Source organism: Pteropus vampyrus, unplaced genomic scaffold, assembly GCF_000151845.1.
Source record: "Pteropus vampyrus isolate Shadow unplaced genomic scaffold, Pvam_2.0 Scaffold20, whole genome shotgun sequence".
Taxonomy (NCBI): domain Eukaryota; kingdom Metazoa; phylum Chordata; class Mammalia; order Chiroptera; family Pteropodidae; genus Pteropus; species Pteropus vampyrus.
The window spans coordinates 4,106,806-4,125,534 of record NW_011888801.1 but is presented as its reverse complement, the minus strand read 5'-3'; the positions used below and the strand labels follow the sequence as shown (position 1 = coordinate 4,125,534).

General features: G+C 41.3%; 1 protein-coding gene across 3 annotated transcripts in view; it reads left to right on the top strand.

Moving 5' to 3' along the window:
* KCNMA1 (potassium calcium-activated channel subfamily M alpha 1) overlaps positions 1 to 18,729 on the top strand; it is a 709,157-nt gene that overhangs the window by 618,770 nt on the left and 71,658 nt on the right. For all 3 annotated transcript variants that reach the window (XM_023527946.1, XM_023527936.1, XM_011355314.2), the window contains 2 exons: positions 12,891 to 13,014; positions 17,241 to 17,465. In XM_023527946.1, coding sequence (XP_023383714.1) covers positions 12,891 to 13,014; positions 17,241 to 17,465 — 349 coding nt within the window. The remainder of the gene's footprint in view (positions 1 to 12,890; positions 13,015 to 17,240; positions 17,466 to 18,729) is intronic.

Genomic DNA, 18,729 nt, shown 5'->3' with positions numbered 1-18,729 from the left:
CCTCCTTAGCCATCACATTCACGTTTTCCTGGCCCTCCTTGACCACCTTTCTGGGATGCAGACGGGGCAGCTCTCCTCCGGGCAGTTGGAGACACCAGCTCTCATGGAAGACTCACTAGCCCCATGTCCTTTTCCATTATGGCCATCTCTTCCTGTTAAATGTTTCCTTAGCAGTTCTCTGCCCTCCCCTTTGCTCGGTCTTGCTTGGGTGTCGCTGATTTACATGCTTGTTTACAGTTTATGAGGAGAAATAAAATGCACCAACTGCCAAGCTTCTCATTTTTATGACGCCAGTTGTCATGCTAGCATTCATTTCCTATTTACTCACCTTTAGGTAATCACCTTATCTAATGCTAATAGTTCTATCCATTTAAAGTAGAGAAAAACCCGGGTGCTTTCCTTTGCCTAAATTTAGAGAAGCAAATAAATAAATAAAGAGAAGTCTGAAAAATCTGAAACCTTTGGAGCCAAATTCCCTGTCCCTGTTTGCTATGTAAAGTATGGCTCATTTCTTTGATCTTGAGTAATAATAATTCTGAGGAGTTATACTGTTTTCATATGCTTCAAAGCTGTGTCAAAGTTTTGCTGCTTAAGGGTACTTCTTTATTCTGTTGGCTCTTGGGTACCAAGATGACAGGTCTTCTATACGAGGTGGAAGCTTTTTTAAGTCGTAGCCTTCAGCAAAACATCAAATTACCAAATCCAGGGTAACATACTTCTACACAAATGCCTTTCCTGTAGATATATTATACCATATATATTAAATACTTTAGTGTTACACGCTACATTTTATGTGCAATAGAAAGTGATGGTTTGAGGTAGCCTTGAGGGGACTTTTTTTCCACAAGCAGAAAAAGCTAGTGTATACCGTATCAAGTATGGTTTTTACAGGACTTTCTGCCTGAAGGCCTTTGTAAATAAGTAATGATCAACAGATTGGCTGTGGGTTTTTGAAAAGCATGCCTGTGTCAGTTTGCATGATGGGGGAGAAATTTCAAAGTGGGTCTTGCTTTCATTGCCTGTCGGAGAGGGACTGAGGGAGGCAGTCATCCCGGGCTGGAGCTGTCTGCTCCATGGTCCATCAGAATTGCTAAACGTGGGTCAGGCGGTGAGCTACAGACCTCAGGTTTCTGGTGTTGGTGCCTTCAGGCTGCTGCTATGGCCTCAGCTACTGTCACCAAGATGCTTTACCCCATGAGCTGCGATGGTCTCAATCACAGCTCAGCTGGAAAAGGCTGTCTCATGACAAGTCAGAAAGTCTTAAGACGCTCCTCCATTACCATGACTTTCTGTGTGCCGGGTGCTCTCCATACTCTGTCTGAAGTGGGAGCAAGAACAGGGTGCTGATCCTGCTCTCTATTTCCCTTCACTTCTAGTGTGTGCATAAAGACCCCATAGGTTTGGTTTGGTTTGAATATCTGTCACTAGCGATGATGTTGCCAGGGCCTGCTTTTTGCTAGCTCCCTCTTGTTGATTGAGAGAAAACACGGGGGTTGGAGGGCTCATGTGATAACTTGTGGCTTCTGCAGGTCCCCCTACTTCTTCAAACACTCCCTTTCTACTCTACAGAAGATGGTACTCGCAGGTCCTATTCCTTATGACCTGAAAAATCCATAAAGGAAGCTAATGACTTACTTGAAGTGGGTTTTTCGACATGAGTTTTGGCTTGCTGTTTGAGTAGAATCAATCATTCCAAAGGTGGGCAGGTTTTAGTGGCCTATCGGGCAGTGATAGCAATAGCTCCAAGAGAAACTAGAGGGTTCGGAATGCGCTAGGATGGGCTTTAATTTACCACTGCGTCTCTTGTAAATAAAACAGGCTCCTACGTGAGGGTTTCTTGCAAACCATCTGCCAGCATGAAATGCTGCTGGGACTCTGCTCTAATGGTCTTTGTCTCCCTTTGTTCTGGTATCAGGCTCACCCTGATTTTTAAGTGTCACTTAGCTATCTGCACAATCATTAGGTGAACAGCCTTGTTTTGTGTGTCTGGATCTTGATGTAGTATGTTTTTTAGTTGCCCTGACAGAAAGCAACTCTCATAGCCAAATGGCGAATGTCTGTGCTCCAAGGCAGAAATTCCTGTGTCATGACAGATAACCGTTGGCTTTGCACCTTCCAAGGACGAGCAAGCCACGGAGGTTCCCAGGTCTCGGTTATTTGCCTTCCTGCTGGTCTCTTAACATGGAATACTTTAAGGAGCCTCTCCTAGTTTTCCTCTAAAATCACCAAGCATCCATTGGTCGGTTCTCCCCAGCCAGTGGGCTTGTGCCTTGTAAGGAGAGTCTTCCTTCAGTTGGAAGCACAAGAACTTTGTCTCTAAATAACAAGGTCAAGAGTCTTAATTTGGAGGTCTCACAGACTCCATTGAACATCCAATGAAAGCTTTCTGGAAAGTCTGTTTAGAGAAGAATGAAGTATACTGGACATCTTTGTGACTGCAGTTGAAGCAGACTCATGGATTCCCTAAATCCCTGCCCAGGTTATACTCACACTCGGTTCTTTCTGCAACTATCTTCAAGTTGTTGCAGTCTCAAATGCTTTTTGGATACTGAGGATATTGCTCCAGTGGGTAGAAGTATAGAGGCAGTTTGTGGGCTCTCACACTGTATCCTCAGATGGAACCCACAGTGGCTGTGCATTTCAGCTGTCTGCTTATATCCCTTTACTCAGATTAATTCTCACCCCGCAAATGTTTAGTGAGAGTTTACTGTATTCAGTGTTGTGGAAGATCTTCGATGGGTGTAAAGTAAGATGGATTAGCGTAGGTCTCTATCTTCAAAACACTCACAGTTTAATGTAGGAGACAGACAAGCGTATATGGACAAATAGAATAGGAATGGCTTGGCTATCTCCCAGCATGGGCTGTGAGAACAGAGAGAGTTGATACCACCTCTGGTCTGGCAGGCTGAGCCTGGTGTGTGAGGGAGGTCACATTTAACCTAGCCCTGCGTGATGAGGGAAGTTCTCAACTGGTGATATCATGTATCCTGTTCACTGTTCACTGGGTGCCAGTCATCATTCTGAGACCGTCAATGCCTGTGAACTCATGGGATCCTCACCAGAACTCTGAGGGTAGGACTTACTCTGTCTCACATGTTACAGATGAAGAAGCTGAGTCACAGATGTGAAGTCTACTGAATCCAGTAAGTCTTAACTAATTAGGAAGATCTGAACCCAGGAAGTTTAGCTTCCCACCCCATATTATTAACTCCTTCCTTATTCTGCCCTGTGGAAGAAATAGGGAAAATGCTCAGGACATAGGAAGTGGCTTGGTGTGGCTGGACCAGGGCATCCTTGTTGTGACATAACTGGAGTTAAAAATATAAGCATCGTCTGGCACCCACTCATGGAGGCCTTTCCGGTCATAGGCGCTGGGGCAGCCTTGCAGGCTTTTGAGGAGGCAGAGCTCATATTTGTATTTCGGGAGGATCACTGGTGATCGTGTAAGGATGGATATAGAACCCTCCATTAGAGCCTAACAGAGATATATGTTCTATATACTCAGAGGAGTGAAGAGAAGGCCCAGCCCACCCCAGCCTCTGCCAAATGTCCTCTGGGTGCCAAACCACCCAGGGTCTGCTATTGGAATGCTGACTGGAAATAGGCTTTTCCCAAGAAGGACACACAACATTCCTCATATCAGTTCATATTACACCTATTTCTGTGGAAACTAGGGAACTTGGAGTAAGACAGAGAAGCATGGGCCATGAGGATTTGCACAGGATGTGTCAGGTAGACAATTTACCGAAGAGATAGCACCCAGCTGGGCTAGCAAGGATAATTGACGATACCAAAAACATAAAAATTGAACACTGTGAGGGGAGCTTCATGTCATGAGACCCAGAAAATATTAGACATTTGTTTCCTGAATGGGAGGAGAAATATGACTTGAGGAAAACAGATTATCGTTTTGGACATTTACTGATCATTAAGTGAAATAAACTCATCTGCTTGTTAAGTCCCATTCCCTCTCTTTTGACTTATACATTTTGTGTGGTGTTTTTGTGAGGAATGCCAGCTTAAAAGGTTCTAGTAATAGAAAATGGAAAGGGTCCGAGCCTAGTCAGTATGGGGGTAGAATGCCACTATCACCATTCCTTCCACTGGGCAGAATAAAGAAGGAAGGCAGGGACAGCTTAGTTAAGTAAATTTAGCTCTTAATGCACAAACAAATAGGAAATGACAGGCCCCATGGTACTGAAGAAAAAATAGTGGGTCTCATCATACCAGGGCTTGGGTGGATTTGACACAGGTCCCTGGACAAGTGGAATGCTCAGCAGAGGGTCATTATCCTGTCCTCCCATTTCAAGAGCATCTTATTCACTCTCCTCTAGGACTGAGGGACATGTCAGTTCTCCCAGGATGTCTCCCAAACATAAAGGCAGTAGTTTCCTTTTTCCTCTGAGAATGGTGGCTGCCTAACAAGAGATGACATATTAGGTGGCAGTAGTTCTTGACTGTTTGTTAGTCGGGGAAAAAAAAACAATATAAATAGACAGTTACAGAGAAATTGAAAAGGACTCTAGTTTTAGCAGAGTAGCTAGATCCTGGCCTGACGGTTTTGTCAAGGCTCCAGGCATGGCCATCTGGTGGGAGATGGGGCAGGGGTAGTGGGCAGCCACATCTCAGGAGAGATGATCATTCTACAGGAGGGTGGAAGCAGTGTTGAAAGATGAGCTAAAGCAGGAGCTAGAATCCAAAGGTCAGGATCCTTGCAACATAGCTGGAAATAGTATTCATCCAGAAATAAAATGCACCCCAGAATAAAGTAGATCGTTTATGGTGGTGAAAACCCAAATATGATTGCCTTTGGAGAGATCCCCTGAGACCCTCTCCAGCATCCTGTGGCAGGCAAAGCCAGAGACTCACTCACATGGCCTGACACTCTTGCACATTGCATTCAAGGACTTAGTTACTAACTACCAAGTTTTCTTCTATAGAGTGGAAAAAGAGATAAGGAGAAAGGAAGGTAGAAAACTGAATTATGAGTATTGTACTTCACAAAAGCTAATATTTCATTTGCTTTTTTTGTGTTCGTTTATTTGCTGATCAGCTCATGAAAATAGAGGTCAGCAAGAGAGAGTCATTAGTGAAGCATCCTGATTAGAAAATCCCATCAAGTGTTGATACAATCTTTCAAGTTCCAAACAGACACAGAGATAGTCAGAGTAGGCAACCTGGATATGCTTTTGTCTCTTGTCCTATAATTTTCTATTTGAATAGGAGGGTCAGGACATGCAGCACCTCCTTAAATGTTACGCCTAGCCTCTCGCTTTCTTTACTCTAGTCCTAGCCTTCCAGGAAAGACCCATAGCCTTCCAGTCTGTAATGTTGCAAACAGTTGCTAACTTTGGTAGAATTAAGTCAAACCACATAGTTTCTCCATCTGGGCAAAATTTTATAGCAGCAGTTCTCAAACTTTAGCACATATCAGAATCATCTAGAGCACCTTGTTAAAACTGAGCTCGATGCAGTAAGTCTGGGCCGGGCTGGATAATTTGCATTTCTCTCAAGCTCCCAAGTGATGCCAATGAGGCTGGTGTGGGACAGTACTTTGAGAACCACTGCTTACACGAATCAGAACAGTGAGAAGCTTCATGTGATAGGAGCCCTTCTCTCAGAGACTTTCAGACTGGGCATTGCAACACTGCATAGTTGCTTAATTAAGAACACCTGTCCTGACCACCATTGGACATCAAACATGAGTCCTCCCTGCTGATCGGTTACAGCAGCTGGCTCCAGGCACACTCCAGGCAGCCTGACTTGTTACAGACATATTTCAGCATCTCCCTTCAGATCACAATACCTTACTTCAAATACAGTCCCTGTGAAGTAGAAAACCGTGCAAGAGCCTTTGGTGGTTCCCAAAACAAATTGTTGCAAGATATCAAAGGTGAGTGGGCTCTCACTGGGCACATTTTCTGATATCCATAAAAGGTCCAGTGAGTCTTTGTTGACTGGTTAAAAGTGTTCAGAGACTAGAAATTATTCATTAGTTTCTCTTGTTAGGATGTGATTTATTGAGCATCTACTGTGTCCTCTGCTAGACCCTAGAAATACACTGAAGAATAAAATAGATGTTCCTTGACCTTAAGAAGATCACTATCTAATAGATGAGACAGATACGCAAATTATTATCTCTGTAGGAGCTCCTAGGAAGGGAAAACAACTAAGAGGGCAGATTCCGGCAGAACATTTGAAGCAAACTTTGAGGTCTCAGAAATTTCTGATAGCCTGCTATTATACTTGACATAATACATACTCAATAAAATTAGTATTTGCCACTTGGATGAAAACCTTCAGAGAGATGAGAAATTTGCCCACGTTTTCTCAACCGTCCCATTTCCCAAGGAGACCACAGCAAGAGTGTGCCTCAATCTAAATGGGATGCTTGTAATAACAAGATAGGTTTTATGGGATGAGAAATGAGGTTCTAAAAATCAAGCAAGGAAAAGGATACGATTTTAAAACCATTTTGTCATTTTCTTCTTCTATAACTTTTTTTTTTTTTTTGGTTTAGTTACTTGTACTTTAATGTAAATTTCTGAAGTCAGCATCCGCTGCTGCAGGAAAACAAAACAAAACAAAACAAAACAAAACTGGAATTTTCTGTATTTGCCTGTAAGGGGAACTGTACTCTTTAAAATATAATAACAGCTTCCTCACAGCAGGTTTGCTAGAAAAGGGATTTGTGGTTTTGCTTTAGGCTGTTGTCTTCAAGGCAAGCTTTTTGTGTTTCTGCTGGAGCAGGGCATTTAGTTCACTTCCTGAGATTAATTGATGGCAAGTGGCATTCCTTGCTCTGCAAACCCTCAAAACTAAAATCTCTTATTCTTTATTTGAAGTCAGGCATGCTTGATTTCTAGCTGTGGACTTTGGAGGTGGAAGCTGAGATTCAAGAAACATAGATATGAAAAATTTAACTCAGTGCGGCTCCTCATTTGCTATAAAAATGTGGGTATTCCTAAAGGTAGCCTTCAGATATTGGTACATGGCAAAAGCTCACCCAGCCCGAATTGATTAATTGAGGCTCCCCTGCGCACGTTGTCCTGACAAGGGCTCATGGGGTCATTTTCTACTCATTATTCACACAAGCTGTGCATTTCATAAATTCTTACGACGCTATTCTCTTCGTCTTTGTAGCTTAGGGCACTGCAGTCGGGGGCGCTGTGATGTAGAATGAACAAGATCCAGTTGCTTCCTGCTACTGGGAGGGGTCGGGATGGTGGCCATGCAGCACTGGCTTCCCGTCAGGAAGACCTTTCTGTTCAGAGACTTGCCTCTCCTCTCACTAGCTATGCTGCCTTAGCCACATTACTCATCCACTGTTTGCATCCATATGAATGGGTGATAATAACAGAAATTACCTAAGTGTTATTGTGATGAGTAAGTCATAAAATATAGGTAAAATTTTTAGTATAGCAACGTTTATAAGGGTTCAACTCATGGTAATTATCCATCGTAGTAGCAATAGTAGTAGTCATAATAGTAGTATCAGCAGCAATGGTAGTAGTAGTAGTAGTAGTAGCAATAATAGTTAAGAGTAGTAGTAGTAATAGTAGCAATAGTAGTAGCAGCAATAGTAGTAATAGTACTAGTGGGAGTATATAGTATTAGAAGTAATAGTAGTAACCCTATGTCTTTATTATTGAACTGCTATATCTTTCTGGTCTCCTTTCACCATAATAAGAGCTACAAGATATATGAGTGGATTTTAAGCAAAGCATAAAGAATGATAATAATAATGGTAGTTAACACATTTTGAGGGTATGTTCTGTGTAGGTACTATGCTAAGTGCATGATAGGACTTTATTCGTGTAATCTCCAAATAGAATCCGTTAAGTAATGACAATGATTAATACTCCCATTTTACAGATGAGGAAACTGAGACAAGGCACATTGTATGTAGCAAATAGGAGATGAGCCAAGACTTGAAGACAGACATTTTGGTTCTGGAGCTACTATGCTATATTGTCACTAAGGAAATAGGTGGTTTCCTGCCCTCAGCAGTCTCCATCCCCAAAGCACTCCCTTTGGAGACAGACTCACCTAAACAAATTAATTGAACAAATTAACTGGCTAGTGTCCAGCCTTCCTCTTTTTATTGGGTTGGCTGTTTGTAGGTATTTATCTTCAAATGTGGATATAAGTTAAAAACCAGGGAAAAGTTCCCACTTGGGCAGAACAGCTATAATTATGTAGGTATGTTGGGGTGGGAGATTGTGTATTTCTGGCATATTTCCATGTATTTCTAAACTGACGGCAGGACATAAACCTAAATGAACAAACAAGTGAGACTAAGGTATAAGAAGGGCAGCCAGGGTCATCAAAGAAATGATAGCTGATACACTGTGCCCATTTTTCTTCAAGGTGGATTAGTGTGTTAGTTTCTTAGGGCTGTCATAACAAAATGTTACAGACTGGGTGTCACATAGAAATTTATATTCTCACAGTTCCGGAAGCAGAAAGTCCTAGATCGAGGTGTTTTCAGGGTTGATTCCTTCTGAGGCCATGAGGAAAGCTCCTTGACTTGTAGATGACCATCTTCTTCCTGTGTCTTCACATAGTCTGTAGGGGTCTGTGTCCAAATTTCCTCTTATTATAAGGACACTGGTTATACTGGATTAAGGCTTACCCTCGTGACCTCATTTTAGCTTAATCACCTCTTTAAAGACCATACCTCAAAATAGTCACATTCTGAGGTACGGGGGATAAGGACTTCAACATACACATTTTGTGGGGGACACTATTCAGCCCTTAACGACTACACAGCAGCAAATGGACCTCACTCACCTCACGGAGTTTCTGTTACCTTAAAAATAAGTCATATACATTGGCTAAGTGGCAAGTGACAAATGAGCCTTGAATTAATTCTAGTTCGTTTTAGGGGAGTTGGGATTACTTTGTGAATTGAGGAAATATATAAAGTAATTAAGATGTGAAAGGCAATAGCTAGTATTGGTCTTTGGTTCCAACTAAGTGGTCTTTGAGGACTTGTCTGAGAGCCTGTGGAAGTGGTTCTCTTCGTCATTTTATAAGCCGATGATGTGGGGATGATTTGTCCAGGTTTCTGTTGGTCCTCCTTTTCTTATATAACAAACTACCTGATCCTTCTCCTGGTCCTCCCCTGTCCACAGCAGTGTTGGTTGTTCTGCTCAGTGGCAAATGCTTACACTTTCTTCTGTTAATATAAACTCCAAAAACCTCAATTTAGATGTGGGTATTCCCATGGACAACTAACTCTTTATTCTTCACCTATGTCAGAGATCGCTCAGCAGCATAAGCTAAATTAAGGCACTTGCAATCACTACAGGAATAAATATGGTAAAAAAATTTATCTTGTCTGGCCTGAAGTAGTTACAGACTCTCATGTTGCTGGATTGAATCATGTTTCAAGTTTCCTCCCAGACAGTGGAATCCAGTGAATGAGGAACAATTCTAGCCCTAATGGAACTATAAAGTAATCAGTCTTCCATGCTTCTTATTGCCCATCTTTGCTCCAGCAACTTTTCTTCACTTGCTCAGTGCCTTTTGGTCTTTTGATGCCCAACAGTGATTCAGTATTTCCAAAATTCTTCTAGCCATCTTTTTCCCTAACGAAAGCACACTGCTTTAAGACCCTTTTAAAAGTCTTCTAGGCTCACCCAACCCCTATAATAAAATACCCTGTATATCTCCAACTCCTCTAGAATCTCTCAAATGATGAGACATCCATTGCCTTGGGAAAGAACTCATTTCATTTCTGAAAAAATAAAAAAAAAATCTTCAATTTCATCACATTCTTTCTTTTTGGAAACCTGATGTTTGTTCTAGCCAAGTCTCATCCATTGTTCCTAGTCTGTTCTTGATCAGTCATAATCAAGTGAATCCATCTTCCACTTGACCACCATTGCACATCTGAGGACAGCTAGTGTGCCTGGCCTGAGTCTTCTATACCTCAGGTTAGGCCATACCATAGCCGACATCTCCAACCATGGTTTTGGATGCCATTCTTTGGCTCTTTTCATTGGGCCTCAATTAACTGAGCATGTCCTAATGCTTACGACTGGATTGACACTTAAAATATGTCGAGATTCCTCCCCATCAGATCAAATGTTACCTTCTCCGTGAAGCCTTCCCTGATGGACTCAAACCAGGCACTTAACAGCTTCTTTCTTAGTGTTCTCCTACCACCTCGTACATTATTTTCTAGAACACTTAACTTAGTGTACCACAACTATTGACATTTTCTCTTTCTGCTATATTATGACCCTCTCTTTGACTAGGGATTGTGTCTTGATCATCACAGTATCTTTTATTTCTGGCTCAGAATAGGGGATTCATGGCTATTGGTTGCTTTGCTGATTTAAGAAAACAAAGTTTAAATTTCAGTTATCATGGCTGGTCAGAAAAGGAAGTGTTTGGGGAGATTTTTGATGGTTCTAAGGTCAGACCCTTTGAGGAAAATCCTAGATGACTTATATTTAAATTATCCGGGCCGTTCTGAAAACCTTGTGGGGAGTACAATGTGCTGTGCGGCATACCGCTGAGACTTCCCAGATGCTTCTGGAAGTCCCAGTGCCAATCATGGCTTTCAGCCCTAGTGTCAAATTGTACCTAATGTCCCCAAACTCTCATGCCAGTTAATGAGATGTGACATTAAAAAGCTATCTTTTCTTCTCTCATTGAGGAGTAATTGATCATCAGACTTGTTTTTTTACTTTTCTAAGATGAGGGTTGAAGGCCCGTGTTACCAAGGAATGATTTCTTCCCAGAAAGAGAAGGAACCAAAATGTATGTCCTATCTCCAAAGACACATATTTTCTAAAAGGAATTTTGGCCAGCTTGCTATATCATTTACTTGCTTGCTGATGGTATGTAAACATTGTCCTGGGTATCTTTTAAATCCTGAACACATTAGGGGCAGGTCTCAGATCTTCCTGAGACAATACTTCCTCTCCAACTGATAAAAAATGCTCTTTATCTTTAGGGCAGTTATTAAGCTCTTCTTGCAACTAAAATATGTTCTTCTAGGGCTGGGAGGAGTTCATCCTGTTCATTTTCTCAAAACTCTTTTCTATGGTGGTTTCTGTCTACCTAATTATCCCAGAGAATGGCTATCTATAGAACTATTACACATTTCCAAGGACAAAAAAATTCAAACTTTCCTCTTGCACCCATCTGTGACCCATTCTTATCAGCAACTGCCTTTTTATTTCAGCATTTTTGACTGAGTTCAGAATTTGAGAGGTGGCCTGGTGGCTTACAACACCTCCAGACTCCCGAACAACCCAGCTACTGAGATGCTATTCCAAGGGGGATGTACTTCTTCTTCAAGACCCAATATGACAGTTTCTATCGTAATCTAGTATGTTCGTTGAAGATAACTTTGCAGGATTGCCTCACGTGGTATTTGTCATTTGATGTAGCCTGAAAGCAAATTCTTGAGAATAAATAAATACAGTCAGAGTTTTCCCATCTTAAGTGGAGGTGGGAGGCTATTAGAAGGGTCATGGTAGAAATTCCGAAAGCTTAATTCTAGGTCTGTGGACCACACAGGAGGGATTGCTGTCTCATTCTCTGTATCCTGAATGTATAAATGAGAAGTATAAGAGAAATTTCAGAGGGAGAAATATTAAAAGCTAAATAAAGGTCACCCTTCGATACTTGAAATAGATCATTTAAAAAGTAAAATCACTTTATAATAAATATTTGGAATTTGAGCCTATTTATATTTTCTATTTTAAATGGATAGCGTCATTCAGGGAAAATAGCTCCACTGCATGGATAGCTAGCTTTGCCTGGGACATTGTTCTCATTGTATGTGGTCATTTTGCAGAAACCCAAATGACCTCCCTTAAAGCTGAGGTACAAAATCACTATCAGAGAGAGAACTTGGACATGGATATGGCCCAAGACGCAGGAGCATATTTCTCATGCTGTAAGCTTGTTAGACCTGCCTGATTCTATTGTAATGCTTAAGGTTGTTAGCGAGGCTCTGCTAATCCACTGGAGAGGAGGCCTTTGTAGAAGTGTCTTCCTTTTCCACAGTAAACACAGAAAGAAAGGGTGAATGTAGCCCTGAGAATTCCAGAAAAGTTTATTAAGATGCACCTGAGCTTGAGGCTCTCTAGCAAGGAATGCTGCAGTCGGAGGTGAAGGTGGGGTGGGGGGAGCGTCATTGGCTAACCAGTGCGAATGCAGTTGTCAAGGCAAGGAGAGAGGGTATTGTTTAGTATTGAAATCATGTATTCCAGATGTGGACATTTGGTAGTCAATCTGCTCTGAAGTGACATGCTGCTGAATCTTTAAAGGGCTTCAGCCAGGGAGAGCAAAATCTGATTGGGCAAATTGCTAAAATATTTAAAGTGCAGCCTGTTAAAGCTTTTACTGCGAAGAGAATCACGTCAGAAGTTGTAGTCAGAAAGAGCGAGTAATTGGCTTTCCATCCTCATGCCAGTCAGTCAGCATGAGACTCTGTTCCTATTCCTTCCTCTTCATTGCCAGTGCTAATAACAACCCTTTGAGGTGTGCGTGTGTGTGTGCATGTATGTGTGTGTAAGCATGCGCATGTGCACATGTTGGAGAGAGAGGATAGCTGGTAAAATGAGAGGAGGTGGAGTGAGATAGCCATAAAAAGGGAGACCAAATCCACAAAATAATGTGAAGACCATGTTAGATAAAGGAGAGAATGGCAGAATTATACATGACAAAGGTCACCTGCACTTCCAGGTGGTGGTGGTTTGGGGCAGTTGTCTTTCAACGGATGCATTTTACAAGCACAAGAATGGCCTTCGGTGACAACCGTTTCCTCTGCATCTTTCATCTCCTCTGAGATGTAACTCAGGGGGCACTTTCCATTTATAATTTATCACATTTTCCACTTAGATTTTCCTGTCCTTTCTCCCCAGGCATGACCCCTTGTTAATTCCCGGCAATGATCAGATTGACAACATGGACTCCAACGTGAAGAAGTACGACTCTACTGGGATGTTTCACTGGTGCGCACCCAAGGAGATAGAGAAAGTCATCCTGGTGAGTGACAGACCGCAGAATCGACCATCTGCTTCTGTCCCAAACTGTTTCCTAGGAATGTAGTTTACCTAACTGGATCGGGGGATAATACAGTCCCTGGTCCTAATTGTTTTCAAAAATTGAAATTCAGGACATATATTGAAACAGCTAGAAATCTCATCCAAACATGAACTAAGAGAAGAATTTTCCATTTCTGAATATATATTGGCTCGTTAAAATCGGGAGTGTTACATACTGTATGAAAGGCATCACGAGAGGCAGAGTGTACCATAACTTCTGTGGATGGGGCCCTGAGGCCAGAGCCTGACTGCCATTTAGTAGCTGCATGGCCTTGGGCATGTCGCTTGATCTCTTGCACTTTAGTTCTCTTATCTGTAAGAAAATGTGATGAGAATGACCCTAACTCATAGGGTTGCAGTGAAAATTAATACCTAGCATGTGACTCAATAGTTAACCTATTATCACTATTATTATTAAATGCCATGAAGAAATATGAATGCTGCCTGTATTGTTTATAACAATATCTTGTATTTGTCTAGATAATAGTTTTGCATATTGTGATCCTTCTTAGCATGCAATGTAGACAGGTAAAATGCATTTGCTGATGATGACAATGATGAATCATGGATCACCTCAGTAATGTGGTTGTTGGGGGTAGGTGCTCAGAGCCCTATTTCCTGGTTGGCTCATCTCTGTAGCAGCCATGCACTTCTGTTTTTTTTCCAGGAATGTCAGCATAGATAGCAGTCTATTCTACTCTTTAAACTTGTCCTATTAACAGCTTTAGGTTTTAACGCCTACATCAGCTTTCCTACGTTTTATTGTCTTGCTAATCCATGGAAAATGGATTAATATTCAGAAAGGTCAGATAGAAGGGTGCTTTCTCCCTTGTGCCTCTAATCCCCGGATTGCTATGGCCTGTTCTCTTATGTCAGCCAGGAAAATCCTATCATTTCTGATGTCATGGCCACCCTTCCTGAAAGAGAATGGTTCCAGTTCTTCAGAATGGCTTTGTACTATAATCCACTATATTTTTCCCCGTGTTTCATCTGAATGTGCGTGTGTTTTCTCAATTTAATTGCAATCAAGCATTAACAGCAAATACAGCATTGTGCTGGAGACTGTCTTAGAGGTGTGAAAATTGCAGACAAAAGCACAGAAAGTCAGAATTCTCAGGAAACAGCCCTTGTTCAACTTACCAGGAGTGCAAATTGTTCTAATCACAAAGGTGCTTGTGTATTTACATCCTGATATTGTATTCACCGCACTTTTTCTCTGGTGATCTAAACTCAGCCTGGTATTCCTCACCTGGGGCAGGTCAATGGCTAGGTGCCATATCTGGGATCCAGGGTTTTAATAACTAACGGACATCCAACCAAAGTGTCCTACTGGTATGAAAGACTTTACGGAAGTGATTTACTACTTTTCTCATCTGAAAAATAACATCATTTAATAAAACATTTATGACAAGTCTTTTTTGTATTAGGCACTGCTGTTGTTACTGGAGGTATAACCTCTCACAGACCTTATAATCTAGTAGGGGCTAAGAGAAGATCTTCAGGTAGACAAATTAATATATAATAACATGTCAGATATTGATAAAGTGTTTGAAGAAGATAAAGCAGGGTCATGCACCAGAGAAGGACTGGGAGGTGCAATTTAGACAGTGTAGTTCAAGAGGCCTTCTCTAAAGTCACACTGGAACATAGATGAGAATGCTCAGAAGATCCTTTCTGGTGTGCGTACCCACTGGGTGCAGGACACTAACCACTTTGGGGATTGGAAAAAATGAGATGGACTCAATCTTGAGGAAATGATCATCTAATTGCAAAGAAGACATAAAATGTAACCATGAAACAATATATTTAAAGCTAAGTGTTAAGAGACACAAAGCACTATTCAAATCTAGGGGAGAAGATTAGCATGCATTTAAGTGGCCAGGGAAGTCTTATTGGATACACACAGGTTATATTTTAAAGGTTTTAAGGCCATTAAGGCCCAGCTTGTATTAAGCCTTGAAGGATGTGTAGGAGACACAAGACACATATAGTTTCTCTAGTGGGTCTTAAACCTAGAAGAATCAGACTCTCCAAGTCTGAGGCCCAGGAATTGGGGACTTTACAAGGTTCTCTAGGTGATGTTGCTGTGGTTGATCTAAGGATTGGTGTTTTGGTCCCCAGATCTAAGCTTCTGGGGTCAGCATCTATGCCTCGGCCAGTCTGCTAACTGGTGCCTTCCCTACCTCCTTATTCTATATTTCTTATCCCTCCTTTGGACCCAGTTTGTGACCCTTGGGCTTGTTGGAGGGAGCTAGCCTCCCAGGTTACCTGGGCGATTAAAAATAATTAGGAGCCCCGTCACAGCATGTTACAAACTAGTTGACCCTCTGTTGGTGGTACCCAGGCACACACACTTTCATGAAGGCAAAATAACTAACTCCAGGTCTTCTCCATGAAACAGTGATATGAAGTGTGACTCCCCAGTGGGTCCACCTTGGTCATAGTTTATAAAACATGTCTTACAGCCTATGTCTTAGATGTTCCTATATGTTGCAGAGGAAAATAACAGTGACAGCCCCTATTTTATTCTAACGATCAGGGAGTGAAAGCTAGCTTCTTCCTCTCCTTGGGGGTTGCTGTAATAACCCTGACATTGTTGAGAATTGCAATATTGGCATTTAAACAATCAATACACTGGTCAATTCTAGGGATTAAATGGAGCAGAGGTTGATGTGTGCAGTGGACATTAATATGCTTCCCCAAAAGTATTGTAGACCACATGGGGCCATCTAGGCATGCAGTGGGTAGACAGAGAGGAAGGAAGGCAAGAAGGAGGTGTTGGACCAGGAGGAGAGGCAGACAACAGCCCACAGCTGGCCTTCTTATGTTACTCTCTTCACTAACAGTGAACCACCAGCAGTGGGCTATCCATTTGCATTTCTTGGAAAGCTGGGGTCCTCCTCTAGAGAAGCGGTCCCCAACTCCAGGGGCCGGCGCGCCTATGAGAATCTAATGCCTGGTGATCTAAGGTGGAGCTGAGGCGGTGATGCTAGCACTGGGGAGCAGCTGCAAATACAGATGAAGCTTCCTACCTCCTGCGGTGTGGCCCAGTTCCTAACAGGCCATGGACCAGTACTGGACAGCATCCCCAGGGGTTGGGGACCTCTGCTCTAATGGGTTGATTTGATTCTTTTATTTGTCTCCTTTGTAGATAAAGGCCTAGGGTTGAAAAATACATGGGCTGTTGATTTGCTGATCTATCTCTAGATTCTTTTAATGATTATTTGGGAATCTTCCTCTGGTGATTTTATATAGGTGAGCAACTCCAGGCATATTCCCGGAAACCCCACGGCAGTAGTGGACAGGATTCAGAAAACTTTCTGTAAAGGGTTTTATAATAAATAATGTAGGTTTTGCTGGCCAAATGGTCTCTATTGACTCTGCTGTAATAATATACAAGCAACCATAGGCAATGCCTAAATGAGTAAGGTTGGCTGTGTTGCAATAAGATTTTATTGGAATTTGAATTTCATATAATTTTTGCATTTTATGAAATATTCTTCTTTTAATTTTTTTCAACCATTTTAATATGTAGAAACTAATCTTAGCTTACCAGCCATGAACATACAAAAACCAGTGGTGGACCAGATTTGGCCTGTAGGCCATTTTGCCAACGTCTGGCTTAGGATATTATGTTCTACTTACTTATACAATAATGTACTCATCATCTCACAGATAAGTCTAGAACTCAAAATGCAGATTTTTTGAGCTGAGACCAATTTAGGAGCTGACCATTTTATCATCATCTCAGCAAAAGAGGCAGAAAGAGCAGCTCATTTTATCAATAATTTAATAGAAACTATTTCTTCCCTTTTCAAATATTATAAATATTGCTATTCCTTCTGATTTTTGCCCTGAAAACCATTATGAAAGATCTCCTGCTCACATGCATTAATGGCATCTCTTTTTAAAATGTTTTGTCAAAAAGGGTAGTGATATGCATGGATATATGTTCCCATACATTTATTATACCAATATAGTCTATATATACATACATACTCAAATTATATGTGGCACGTGTATAACATTGTTGAAATAAAAATAATAGCACATAATAAGCACTCAACAAATGTTTACTCCATCTTTTACACAAATGATTTCTTTAGTTCTTACCACAACCCTATCAGATCTTCTCTCCAATGCCTATACATTTCTCCCCTGTTGCAGACCCGAAGTGAAGCTGCCATGACTGTCCTGAGTGGCCACGTCGTGGTCTGCATCTTTGGCGATGTCAGCTCAGCCCTGATTGGCCTCCGGAACCTGGTGATGCCACTACGTGCCAGCAACTTTCATTACCACGAGCTCAAGCACATAGTGTTTGTGGGCTCCATTGAGTACCTCAAGCGGGAATGGGAGACGCTTCATAACTTCCCCAAAGTGTCCATATTGCCTGTAAGTCCAAGGTCACGTTATTGATGTTGTTTTCTTCCTTTCATTCACAAAAGAAAATCCCAGATGGATGTAATAGTTGTAGCTTTGATCATGCTTCTGCTTCTTTATCTGGTTATGGGCCTGAGGACTCAGCCCTTTTTCCCTGTGCTCTGTCTAGGAATATCCAAACCCTGGAGACCTTATTAAAAGGAATTTGCAGCCAGGTTCAGTCGCTCATCAGACATGAAATTTAGCGGACATCAAATATATTAACCATGTCAGTGTCTAAACACTCTCTCTCTCGTCTACCCAAATCTAGTGCTGTATGATATTATGGTGCTTAGAGTAGAATTAACCTATGGAACTATTTATTTCATTTTATTTATGACATTATGAATGCTTGGAGAACTCTTGATTGTACCACATTCTGTTTTTAACTAATTGTGTTTAACAGAGTTCTTTATTTCTGCTGTAGAGAAGGCTAACCCCATTCTGCTGGTCAACTCCTACCTCCCATTCATTTAGAAGCCCAGCCGTGTTTCCGTGGGTTTGTGTATATGCGTGAACATGTATGCCTGTGATATTCTTGATTACAAAACACTGGTACCCAAATCTAAAAGGAACGTTTGGGACTCCACAGTTTAGTGTGAGGATGTAAGATACACGATCTGGAGTCATGTAACTGACTGCTTCCTATCATTAATCAATATATTTGCCATCAACTTTCAAAAAATTATATTGCACATTTCAACATTTGATATTGTTTCCTATGTCACAAAGCAGTGCAAATATCATTTATTCTCAATACATTTTTCTTGGAAATTCACATCCCTAAAATTGAAGAACATGAATTTGGTGCTACATTTCAAGAGGTCTAGGGTTTTTCCCACTTATGGAGCTGAAATTCTTCTAGAACCTTAAAAATGGAAAACAGAAAGTCAAGTAATATAATTTAATAAAGAACATATGAGACTCTACCTACAAGTAATAGGCATCAATAGCCACCATTTGTCCTTACATATGCCTGGCACAATAGGTGCTAAATAAATATTTAAAGAAGTGAGAAAAATATAGACAGATATCTTTTGGATGCTGGGCCAAAAACTCACTGACTTAAAAAACACATGTAGTTAAAAATAGGCACCTACAGAAAAACAAATAGTCATACACATAGAAGAACACAAACAGATATATACCTTGTTAATTTCAGACATAATCCATTTGATTCTATTTTTCCATGATTATCTTCCTACATGTGATCTTATTCATAGTCCCTGAAAGATCT